Source organism: Crocodylus siamensis, chromosome 4 (assembly GCF_052110815.1).
Source record: "Crocodylus siamensis isolate JL-2025a chromosome 4, ASM5211081v1, whole genome shotgun sequence".
Taxonomy (NCBI): domain Eukaryota; kingdom Metazoa; phylum Chordata; order Crocodylia; family Crocodylidae; genus Crocodylus; species Crocodylus siamensis.
In genome coordinates this window covers 136838882-136852272 of record NC_143398.1, presented here as the reverse complement: position 1 = coordinate 136852272, position 13391 = coordinate 136838882, and the positions used below count along the sequence as shown (strand labels likewise).

General features: G+C 42.9%; 1 protein-coding gene across 1 annotated transcript in view; it reads right to left on the bottom strand.

The window, feature by feature from the left end:
* The window catches only part of ANO2 (anoctamin 2), a 302574-nt gene that overhangs the window by 15980 nt on the left and 273203 nt on the right, over positions 1 to 13391 (bottom strand). The window contains exons 22-24 of the mRNA XM_090043877.1: positions 4448 to 4600; positions 4297 to 4349; positions 1916 to 2097 (exon numbers count right to left, since the gene is read on the bottom strand). Coding sequence (XP_089900003.1) covers positions 1916 to 2097; positions 4297 to 4349; positions 4448 to 4600 — 388 coding nt within the window. The remainder of the gene's footprint in view (positions 1 to 1915; positions 2098 to 4296; positions 4350 to 4447; positions 4601 to 13391) is intronic.

The window sequence follows — 13391 nt, the reverse complement described above, 5'->3', positions numbered from 1 at the left end:
ATGCCTACCAGAGTAGGTCAATCTGGGTATATAGGCAGCTCCCCTGTACTAAACTGGATCGAAATGGAGGTTAGGTCAGAGTTAAATAATACCAGTTGGTGATTTCAGTTGTGAGTGGAAGAATGTGATTCTAGCCCCAACACAGGTAAGGGTACAAGATCCAAAGACCTAAGCTAGGAGTCTTCAGTACAAGCCCTGGAGCTACTTTGACTGGAACTAATGGCATCATGGATCAAAGGAAAATGGCTGATAGTATAGCCAATAAGTGTATAAAAGCAACAGAGGTAGCACAAATCGCTTTTGTGAAGTAAAATAAACTGCAAACAAAGGGCAAACTCCCAAAGTCATCAAAAGAGCAAACCATATCACAAGGTCTCCTGCTTCCTGAGGGATTCCAAGACAGAGATTAGGCATTGTTTCAAGGCTGTTGGACATGGATTAAGTAAACCAAAAGCAGTAGTTGTAGATGACCAAAACAGAAAAGGGAGAGGGGGAGAGGGAGAGGGAGAGAGCGAGCCTCTCCTTGGGTACAGCACAGGCTAGCAGGGCTTACTTTGCAACTGCTAAGTAAACACCCTGCCTTTGGGCTGTGTGCTCCTCCCACTGCTCAGGGAAACAGGGTTTCATGCACATTTTTGTGAATAAGCAAGTTTACCTGAATAATACATCCTTGTCAGCAATTTGCCATCTGAATACAAATCATCCCATAAGGGTCAAATCTCAGCTTTCCATTCTGCCTAAAGAGCAACACTAAAGGGTTCCCTGTCTAAAAAAAGACAATTCTGAAGTGGATCACATCAGTTTCGAAGCAGAGAAAAACATGGTGAAAATTAAGGGGAAAACTGAACCCTGTAAGGGAAAAAATATTGTTCTAATTAGGTCCTTTAAAAAAAAAAAAAGAAAAGGAAAAATTCTGATCCTGCTCACATAGTTGTCAATGGTGGGGTTTTGGCCTTCATTTGGTAAGAAATAGTATATTTAGATGAAACAGGGGCCCTAAATTGAAGTGGTGGGGTTTTAAACCCCCCGCTTCAATTTAGGGCCCTTTATACCCCTATGTCATTCATCCACCCCACACTTACCTGCCTCTCCAGTGGCGGGGAGGGGAGGCTGAGCTGCCAGCAGATGGAGCGGTCCCTTGGCTGCGGGGGGGCGGGGGGGGTGTTACTTCCAACTGCAGCAGCAGTGTCACCCCCCAGGTGGCACTTGCTCTCAGGCACCCAGCTTGAGCAGTCCCAGGGGCACCACAGCTGCAGAGGGAAGCACGGGGCCCCTGGGCAGGCAGGCAGGCTCCAGGCTGGTGTGGGGAAATCAGGCTCACCACTTTTTTTTCCCTTTGTTGTGTGCAGCCTGTCTTCTCGGGCTGTTGCCAGGCTGCCTGCAGGGCTTCCTGCAGAGCCCGAGCCCGGTGCATCGTTCCACGGGTGTAGGGGCAGCAAACTAAAACTCCTCCTCGGAGTTTTATTTTGCTGTGGCCCAAGTTATTTAAGGTGCATTACGCCGCCGAATTTCCTACAGCAGCTGGAATTAATGCACAATACGCCTGCCACCAAGGCATGCAAACGCTGACATGATTAAAGCAGTGCAAAAGCATTTAGCCCGCTTTGAAGTGTTGTTCACATACACCCCTTATTTCACCTACACACAGCCAAAAGATTTAGTCCCAGGTTATATATTTCAGATGGTCTTTATGAAGATGTTAATTCTTTGCTATTAATGTGCTAAGAAGTACCACTTGGCTGTTCACTTCCATATATTGAAAGTAGTGTTCTAATTAATGAATAAAAGAATAGCAGTAATAGTTTAAAAGCAACAAAAGCTTTTCAGTTCTAACACAGAAAGGAAATGCTTTTATTTAATAAGTGGATTAAACAATTTACTTCACCTACATGAAATGCTGTTAGTGCTACTTTACCTGCAGAATAAAACATCCTGAGCAAACTGGGAGTTTTCTGGCTGTGTTCCAGCCTTGAGATGACTGACATTGAAGTATGAGAGCGTGTGATTGATGAAGCCATGCATGGTTCCATTTTGACTGTATGCGTATTGATACATAAGACGTGGAATAAAATCAGATGTGACAGAGATTACAAAAGCCTGGGAGACAAAAAATAACCCTGTGAATTGATGGATGATGTGTTTTGGATTGACTTAATTTAGGTTATAATTTTCATCTTCAAGAAAATATAGAATAATGGTGATCATTTTTGCACCTCACAAATATTGCCAGACACAGTAAAGAATATGGGCTTTGAAAACATAACCCTAGCCTGCTATGTACCTCTCTAGGGAAAGGAGGTAGTTAAGCAAGTGAAACACTTCTAAGAGCAGGAAATAATTAGAGCAGTTAGTTTACCTAGGCTGGTCTTGATCCTGGCCCCACTGAAATCAATGGGAGTTTTACAAGGGATGTCAAGCAACACATTAACAACACATTAATTTGTAAAAGACGTAACAGCCAAATCCTCAGGTGGTATAAATGGGTGTTGCTCCATTCACTGCATTGGCTACATAGTCAGTTTGCATTCTCCTTTTTTTTGTTCCAAACTGCATCTAGAATGACTTCACCAAAGTTTATGGAGTTTGTGCTATTATTAAAGTGATATCAGTTGGGGCAGAACAGGGCCAACAAGTACCTGGACTGTGTATATAAAAGGTCATTTACTGCCACATCTTGCCACCCTAATCTATGAAAGTTTTCACTGGACACATCTACATATGCTCCAGACTGCACATTTAGTATGGGCACATAGTTATCTTTAGACACTCGGCAGCACATGGTTATTTTTAGACGTGCCCACCACCCAACTTACTCGGGGGGGGGGCAGTAAAATTAGCAGAATCAAGCCTTAGATTTTTTTAAAACTCAAAATTACACAGTTTAACATGTCACCTATCAATAACAGAAGGATGGCATGACTGTTGTCACGATGTGAGCACCTAAAATGCCAGTGGATAGCATGCGTCTCCAAATGCAAAAAAACCAAGAAGGTCCAAGCCCACCCAGTTTTCTGCACAGCAGAGATGGGATTGGGACTAGGAATTTTGGGGTGCGGTATGCTGATGAAAGCTGAAGTCACCATGCAGAAGTGGAGATCAGCACTGTACCACAGCTCCAGGAGCAACAGAGCCCTTTGCAATGCAGAAGGACCCACACGGTCAAGCAGCTCCTCACGGCACAGTGAACCCAAGGAGCAGCTCATAGGACTCTCCCCTGTGGGCCCCCCTCTCTAGCCCATTGCTGAAGGGCAGGTATAGGGGTGCAGACCCCCAGAACTACCAACTGGGGAGCTCCAAGTCCCAGACTGCTTGGGTATGGGTTAAGCCTCCTCAAGAGGGTGCCACCTATACACTTTGCTTTGTAGTTAATAGTGTTTTAAAAGTATATTTAGTGTTTTCCTTTGTTTTGTTTTTATTCTCTGTAATAAATTTGGGTTTTGTAATAAAGTTTCTTGTTTACACTGCTTGTGAGGAGGGGGTTTTGTTTCTATGGGACACCTCAGCAAATTTAGTGTTCTCAGATTTCTAGGTGGGGGCTTAAGTCACTGGTATTATTTATGAAATACTCTGAAATGTGAACCCGGCCCTTTTTGCTGCCAACAGGTGCCTGGCAGAAGGATTACACATGTACAATGCCACAAATATAACATTTGCCAGAGCCCTGCTTGCACAGAATTTTACTTTCATAGACAGTAGCATAAAAAAAGAAGGTGTGGTAGGGGCAACTACCCTGGGAGCTACTTTGGAGGGGAAATCAGCTGCTGCTGTCAGCTGCATGCTCATGTTCATGATCACAAACCAGAAGCTACTGGTTGACCCTGGCGCTCATTTGTGTTCCTACATTGCTGCTCATATAACTATACCTGTATAACTACACTGATATAACTTGTAAAACTTTTTCATCCAGACAAGGCCTTATCTTGTTTTACCCTGCACCCAGCTCACCTGCACCTACATTTAAACTTTCACAGCGGCTGTACAAGGGTCTTTGCCCGAACGAGAATTAGACCTCTATTGATGTACTTGATTTTGCATGATTATGGCTCATTATTTAATAACCTTTACAAATTATGTCCCACATAACATAATAATACAGAGAAAAAGATGAGTGAATATACATCTCCCAGGAAACTTAGATGATGTTTGAAACCTCCCGAAAGCAGTGAACTGAAGAACTTAGTTTCTCAGTGTGTTGTAAAGTAATTAAGGAAACTAAGCATTGCTCAAAATTTAAATTAGACGCAAGGGACAAAATAATCTCAGGTGGTCATGTTTGAAAGATAAACAGATACTTACATTAATGATAACTGAAAGCTTCCCGATACTACTCAAAATGTTATACCAAATTCCTGTAAAAGAGTTAAAATAAAGGTTTGTTAAAAGGAATTGTCTCTTCTTAGGTAATTTCCAGGTACTGCCATCATTGCAGAGATTTTCCACTACATACCTATATCTTTTGCTCTTACTGTATCTGGCCTCCTTAATTCAGCAACAAACTTTTTTGCATCAAGCCGAACTTCTATGATGTTGTTGAGAAGGGCAAATACTGGTGCCAGAGGGAAGGAGGCAACAAAGAGTGTGACAAAGCCAAACTGGATGACTGGAAAAGAAAGATGTTGGATTGATTTCTGAAATGGAGCTTTAAGTACATGTCTGCAGCTACTATCCCACTAGTAATCAGTCTGGTGGGAATGCCAGTCTACAAATGAAAAAGGGCTTCTCAACTTTTTTTTCTCAGGGGGGCTGTAATGATGCATGTTGCCTCTCGTGTCTACAAAAACCAAACTAAATAATCATTTTTTAATAAAAAGTAATATGTGTGCTATTTTCTTTTTACATGCAATACTCTTGAAGAAGGCTGTGCTGTCCCTCCAGCTCTCTAGGGGAGATATGATGCACTTGAAAGGGAACCCTTCAAAACACTGTCTCCATTCCCAAGGTCCTTGGTCAGACTTTCTGGGAAAACTGCCCAGAATGGGTGCCTGGTATATGTCCTGAGACATGGATGGATGGGCTCATGGGTGAGTTGTGGTATGATCACAGGTGATGGCACCATCAGTCTTCAGAACCCAGGGAAATTCTGATGCAATGTTAGTACAAGCTAGTGCTGCTCATTGCATAATTAAGGCTCCAAATCCTTGTTTGGGACTACACTGTGGAAAAGTAGCTAGGTAGAGATTACTACTACATCAAAGGACCAATGGCAGCTGAACTTCTCAAGGAGCATGGATTGTCTGGCCCCTGTTTAAAGCATAAGTGTCCCAAGATCTCGACAAATCCTAGAACATTTTAATTATTGGAGAGCTACAAACCTGGTTACCTCAAAGGAAAAAAAAGATACGAGTGAGTTCACTGCCACCCTGTGTACCACCAAAATGCAAATAAATAATACAACTTTTGAGTTTAAACCTAGAAAACTTCCTAGTAATTTACGCCTTTTTCTTTCAGGGTGAGAGACAGGGAGAAGGTCATCTAGACATAAGTAAACACTTTCATTTTACAGACAGCTAAGAAAAGATTTTTTTAGACTCTTGTTAGAGCATAATAAAGAGAAATGAATGCACTTTTCTAAGATCCTTGGTGTTTCCAAGATATTTAGGACCATGCACAGTGCAGGCTGAATATAATTCAGGGAATGGTTTTAATTCCATTTGCCTTCAAAGGCAGTTGAGTGCATTCAGCTCACAGGATAAAAAACATTCTAGGATGATCCTGCTTGGTGCTGACCTTCTGTTGCTGCGAGTCCTGAGCAGCTGCTGGTTAATCCCAAGTGCCCTTATCTCCCATTAAAAAAACTGCTGGAGTCACTAGTTCTCATTACCTCAGGCGAGAATCTTCTCATTGTAAAAGGTAACGTGCCCCATTATTTGTAATATAAGGATCAGCTTTTATTTCCCAGAAAATGTAATGCACAGTGACCAAAGAAAAGACGGGAAAGCACTTTGACCAAATGAAACAAAAGTAACCACAACAAAAATAAACACCAGTCAAGCTGCACATTACACTCATGCATTAAAGAAATAACATTGCAAAGAAGATTTGACTGTACTACAGAGATATTTGGTGTGACTTCTTTTTAAGCAGAATATAATATTTCAGTAAGAACTCTCTGCCCATTACAACAGATGTCCTTTGCACTTTTGGAGAAGAAAGAAAGAAAGAAAACTAATTTTTGCATAGCACAACTATTTTGCTGTCTCCTTTAGAAAAATGTCTTTAAGCTTTGTTCTCAGAGCACAGAGCTTTATTCAAGTCTTTCTTCTGCACATATCTTATTTTTGGGTATGTGTTTCAAGCCTCCTTACATTCCCCTCAGTTCCCCTCCCAGTAACAATGTATTTGCACAATAAAGCATTATCTTTCTTATAACTGTGGTCTTTATTTTCTGTTTACCCTGATTTGCCTTTTTGTATAAAGATGATATCCTTCTAACACACCAAGATGGAGCCTTTTCAACACACAAGGATATCTTATCCTTGAAATTATACTTTCCTGGATATTTTATGTTTGAGTCAGGAAAAGGAATTAACAAGGAAATAAAAACAGATGTTACCACAGTGTCCCAAAACTGTGAAACGCTTAGAAAAATATACAGCACCAAAATGTGCCTTATTTGGTCTGAAGAAAATCTTTTTCAGGCATAGATTTGTGTAGACTGTAAAAAGAATTTGCCATTATTTGTTTGAATATAAACCTCACACTTCTGCTTTGATGGGGATCACAACGCTTTTTATTCATTTCCTAGGGAACAGCTATATGATTTAGGGCGGTTGTTTGTTTTTAGTTTATAAAAGCCTCTTCAAGGTACAGAGAAGTCTTCTGGGTAATTGTGTGAATGTGTTTTCACAGAGGCATATGCCAAAAGTGTTTGTGTGGCCATCTTGAAAACTCTTCATTGTCCTTCTTCCCTCTATTAAAAATGTCAGTGATCTGAGCAGTTAGAAATAAAAAAGAACCATGTGATCTACATGATCCATCACATCATGAATAGCAAGCACTCAAAGTTAAAATAAATAGTTTCTGAACAGCCCAAAAACTAAAATGTGTTACTTTAAACTATTTGCTGAGTAATTATGAAACACCAACAGATTAATAAAACTCAAATCCTGAAAATATTGAAAAGAGCAAAATCAGCTGTGGAGATTATAGAACAGAGAAGCAGGGCTGGAAGGGACCTCCAGAGGTCATGTAGTTTAACATCTTCATCACTGTTCAACATCTTCATCAGTGACTTGGATGAGGGGGTAAAAAGCACCCTGTTCAAATTTGCTGATGACACTAAGATGTGGGGGAATGTGGGCATGCTAGACGGGAGGAATAGGCTGCAATCAGACCTAGACAGGTTACAGGGGTGGGCGGATGAGAACAGGATGGGATTCAACACCGATAAGTGCAAGGTGCTGCACCTGGGGAGGAAGAACCAGCACCATACCTACAGGCTGAGGAACTCCCTTCTCGTCAGTGCAGAGGCAGAAAACAACCTTGGAGTCATCATTGATGCCAAGATGAACATGGGCTGGCAGTGTGGGGATGCGGTCAGGAAGACCAACCCTACCTTGTCATGCATCCACAGATGCATCTCGAGCAGGTCCAAAGAGGTGATCTTCCCCCTCTATGCGGCACTGGTCAGGCCGCAGCTGGAGTACAGTGTCCAGTTCTGGGCACCACACTTCAGGAGAGATGTGGACAACATGGAGAGGGTCCAGAGGAGGGCCACCCACATGATCAGGAGGCAGCAGGGAGGCCCTACGAGGAGAGGCTATGGGACCTGAACCTGTTCAGCCTCCACAAGAGAAGGCTGAGGGGGGATCTAGTGGCCTGTTACAAACTTGTCAGAGGGGACCAGCAGGCACTGAGGGAGTCCCTGTTCCCCCAAGCACTACCAGGAGTGACTAGGAATAACGGTCACAAGCTGGCAGAGGGTAGGTTTAGGTTAGATATCAGGAGGCGCTACTTCACGGTCAGGGCGGCTAGGATCTGGAACCAGCTTCCAAGAGAAGTGGTGCTGGCTCCTACCCTGGGGGTCTTTAAGAAGAGGTTAGATGAACTCTTTCCTGCCATGGTAGGGGGTCGGACTTGATGATCTGCTCAGGTCCCCTCCGACCCTACTAACTATGAAACTACAAAACCCCCTGTCTGACTGTATCCAAACCATTTTACACAATCCATAATCTAAACTCTCTATATAACTACCACCAAGCCTAACACAACACAGACTTAACAGCCTAACCTGCTACAAGTAAAGCAGGAGAACCACAGTAGCCCACATCCTGCTTCTATGACGTTGTCAATATATGCTCAAGAAATCCTGGGTAGAGGGCCATGCCCTCACTAGAGGTAGGCAACTCCCCCCCCCCAGTCTGTGACAATCTGACCATGGGGTAAAATTCCTTTCTGACCTAAGTGTGGTGATTGTTTTGACCCTTAGTGGAGAAGCAAGACCTTCTAGCCAGGAACATCCACCTTTGCTCCCAGCAGGAACATTGGTACACCCCTCTCAAAACAACTAGCCTTGGCCGTAGCCAATACCCAATGTCTCTGAGGAAGGTTTAAAAACACCCTGACATATATAGCAGGGTGGGGGGGGTGGAGTTTCAGGAGCAACCAGCAAAGCCCAAAAGTATTAAAAATACCTACAGTACAACACAGGCATAGCTATGCCTAGATGAGTGGCTGTCCAACCTCTTCTTGAACACCTCCAGGAATAGAGAATCCATAATTTCCCTAGGCCTAGGCAGTCTATTCTACTGCTCCCTCCCCACCCCACCCCCATTCTAACTGTGAAGAAGTTTTGTTGGATATCCAATCTAAACGTACTTTGCTCCAAGACATTGGTCTGCATCCTCCTCTGTTCAACAAGAAAGAGAAGGTGCTTTCCCTCTTCTTTATGGCATCCCTTCAATATTTGAAGACTTCTATCATGTCTCACCCCCCTTAAGCATTTTTTTCACAAGCTCAACATGTCTAGCTTCTTCAGCTTCTCCTCATATGACTTGCTTTATCATATCTGTTACCTGCCTTTGGGCCTTCTCTAAGTTCTCTACATCTTTTTTAAAATGTGGAGCCCAGAACTACACACACTACTCCAGATGAGGCCTAACCAGTAGGGCAGTGCGAAACTTCGGTCCCTGATTCGATTCAGTGGAGATTTGGCCCCATTTAGTAGCCAAATCTCTGAATCTGAATCAATTCAGAGGACCCTTCAATTTCTCCAAATCAAACTGGAACTCTCCGAATTGAATCGGAGAGCTACGGAAAGATTTGACAATTTGGAAACAGACACAGCTTTAAATGTTTTTTCTACATACCTCTGGGTACCAGGCGGCTCATAAATGCTGTGATGCTGAGGTGCATGGAGCGTCCCACAGGAGTATGGGGGGGTCCCCAGAATGCTCAACAGCAGATCCGAAAGTGGACCAGAAGCACTTACAGTCCATTTCTGGGTCTGCCGCAGCGTGTGCAGGGCCCCCCACCCATGCTGCCCCAGCTCGGTGACTGGTGCCTCCTGAGTCTGGTGGGGCACCCAGGGTCCCCCCGTGGCTGATCACCAAGTTGGGGGGGCACAAGTAGGGCTCCCCAGTGCAGTCCTCAGTGGACCTGGAAGTGGACCGGAAGTACTTCTGGTTCACTTCCAGCTTCGCTACCGAGTATGTGCCCCCTTTGCCCCCCCCCACACTCCTGTGGGATCCTCCATTTGCCCCAGCATCACAGCATTCACAAGCCATGCTGGTACATCAAGGTATATAAAAAAAACATTTAAAGCTGTGCCTATCTGAATCAGCATCGAATCTTCAGATTCAGACAAATCAAATCAGGGACAGTGATCCAAATCAGCTAATCGAATCACTGTGCCCGATTCAGGCTGAATCAGAATCTAAATCAAATAGGGCCTGCTTCACACACCCCTACTAACCAGTGCTGAGTAGAAAGACACTATCACCTCCTTTGTCTTGTATCTAATGCTTGTACTGATGCATGCCAAAACCACATTTGCCTTTTATGTGGCTGCATCACTCTGCAAACTCATATCAAATCTGTGATCCATCAAGACTCCCAGGTCCTTTTCCAGAGAGCTGCCACCCAGCCAGGTGTCACCTATTTTGTATTTGTGTTTTTGATTATTCCACCTTGCATTTGTCCACCTTGAACTTCATCCTGTTAGCTCTAGCCCAGCTTTCCGATCTGTCAAGATCCTTCTAAATTGCACTCTCATCCTCCAATGTGTTCACAATACTTCCCAGTTTCATGTAATCTGCACACTTGCTCAAGAAGCTTTCCGTGCTAGCATCCAAATCATTAATAAACACATTAAACAGCATCGGGCCAAGGACAGACCCGAAGGACTCCACTTAAAATCTCCTGCCATTCTGACCCATTAATAATTACCCTTTGCTTGTGGCTATTAAGCTAATTATATATCTACCTTGCAGTAGTTTTATCTGGTTCACATATCTCCAGTTTGTTTAAGAGAAAGTCTTCCAGGACCTTGTATAAACCCTTGATGAAATCCAGATACACTGTATCCACAGCATTTCCAGCATCCACCCAAGTAGTTACTTTGTCAAAGGAAGAAATTGGGGTTTTTTGACATGATTTGTTCTTCACGAATCCATGCTGGCTGCTTGCAATCAGCCTTTCCACCTCTAGACACTTGTAAATGGCTTTTCTTAGGATATGCTTCAGTAACTTCCCAGGTATTGAAGTGAGGCTAATGGATCTGTTGTTTCCCTGGTCTGCTCTTTTGCTTCCTCAATCACAATAGCACTTAATGTTATATGCAAATATTCCCACTGACTTCCATTAGAGTCTCAAAGCATGAGCCTGAGCTACTCTGCTTGTGCATGGGATACAACATCTGGTCCTAAATTAAACCATTTTAACCATATTGAACCATACATTTAATTGAACCATAGAGAAAATAGTTTCTTAGATATCTACCGGACTTACATCCAAACGAGGTTAACTTCATAAGTAACCACACTTATTTTTACTAGCAGGTTTTGACCAAATGGAAGGTAAATGTTCATGATTCTGTCCCCAGCTTCTTCACAGTCCTCAAGCAGTCACCAGTGCAATTGGATTCCTCATAGATTAACACAGTGGTTCTCAACCTTATTGCACCCAAAGGGCCCACTGTTAAAGTAAAAGCACCCCTCAGAAAATGTCAGCTCTTATCTTTCACTTACTCCTTGAGTGCGGAAAAAGAATAGAGAAATTCTTCTGCTGCACAGAACTCAACAGGTCAGCATGTTTTTGACATCATGGATTCCTATGTAAAATTCTGGGTTTATCTTGTGAATCATGTGTAGTTATTTGCACACCAAATTGTGCTAATATTGCATGGCACTGCACAGCACCCTTAAAAGAATCCTGAGGCACTGCAGGGTGCCATAGTACCTTAGTCAAGAATCACTGAACCCATGCCTTACTCTCAGCAAACAATATTGAAGATGGTTTCAAAAGATGTCAGATTACCAGAGCTGTGTTCATGGACCAAACAGCTGCCTACAACATAGTTAACCACCACCAGCTACTCCATAAGATCCCAGAAATGATAGAAGATCTACACCTTACAGAGATGATACAGACTTGGCTTGTAAACTGACTTTTTTTTCCGTCAAACTATATGGGAAGCAAAGCATATGGAGGTGACAGATAAATGGCCTTCCCCAAGGAGATGTACTCACACTGTTGTTATATAAGATCTATATGAATGCCCAACTAATTAATCTGGAAACAAAATGTTTTATCTATACAGATGACCTATTCATAAAAACCCAAAACATTGAAAACACAAGTATGTGCCTTCCCTCTGAAAAACCATGAGGCCAACTGCCAGGTCAACATTACATGATCCAGGACTATAACATCCTACAGCCCAAACCCAGTTTACCTTGGGGTCACCCTCTATTGAAACCTCTTATATAAAGAATACATCACAAAGACAAAAGCAAAGGTGAGCACTCATAACAACATCTTACATAAACTCACCAACTCAAAATGGGGTGCTAGCCCCTCAACCATCCAAACTACTGGTCTGGCTCTGCTGAGTAGGAATGCCCTGTATAGGAGAGACCAATACACACTAAGCACCTTGACCCCATTCTGAATGATAGCTGCCAATGCATCACAGGACATCTGAAGCCTACCAGCCCAAAGTGTGTACTTGTGGCTGGCATTGCTCTGCCTAATATCAGAAGAGCACTGGCCAGTAGGAAAGAATGATTGAGACAAACTGGAGATGTGTGACACCCACTGTAGGATCATCCTGAAGCACACAAATGACTTAAGCCACACCGGAGTTTTCTCACCAGCACCCAACCTCTTGACGCCACACCCAAGGAGATGCAACTACAGATCTGGAACAAGAGGCTGAAAAAAATATCTGACAGTTTAAAAAACGGATATTCCAGTGGCTGAGTCTTTACCATCAGGGTCTGATGAACCATAAAAAAAGTGGTTTTGGACCTAATGAAGAAGTGGGGCTATACCATTGGTTCAACCACCTGTGACTGTGGCACAGAGCAGCAAACTATGCAATATCTGCTGCAGTGCCTGCTGCTTGAAGGTACATGTACAATGAAAGACCTTGTCAAGTACAATAAATGAGCAGAAGCATGCATAACAAAATGGTCAAATGTGGTATAGCAACATGAAAAGCAGCAGCAGCAGTAAACACTGGAGGGAGAATCTGTCCTGTACTAACTGAAATGTATGCCTGAAACATATAACCAAGTCTGGCAATGAAACCAAAGGGAAACATGCACTTCTGTGTGGTAAGCATGTATACAACTTGCCTACACATGGACAGAGGAAGATGGCACTTCCAAATCCAGCCTCATTATAGAGATTATAGAAAAATGTGGGCCTCTTCAGGTTTCTTTTCTTTTTCTTTTCTTTTCTTTTTTTTTTTAATGCCTCACACATTGCCTTTTTGATAGCTTTTCCTGCTTTAGGGGAAATTCTTCCAAACCTCCAGGATTAATCTTTATGGCAGGACATAGTTACAGGCATTGGGCTCGATCCTGTTCCCTTTGAAATCAAATGGGTGTTTCACCATTGATTCTAACAGAAGCCAGTTCAAACAATTTCTCTTATTTAGCCTTCAAACAAGCTTTCAAATATCACATAAATCCTTGGCTCTGAGTTGGGGTATAGAAAAGAGGCAAAAAAATGGACCAAGTTAAAACACAAGGTCATTGTCAAAGTCACCTGGTTGCCTTTAGGGATAAATCGCTAGAGGCATTACCCCTTCCCTGCCCCCACCCCAACACACACATACACATGCAGAACTGAGTTGGTGTGGAGGCCTATTATTTTAATTATGTTTCATTAGTATTATTTATAGCTCATCTGAACTCAAGTAATTTGCCAATGCCTGTTGCTGCAAG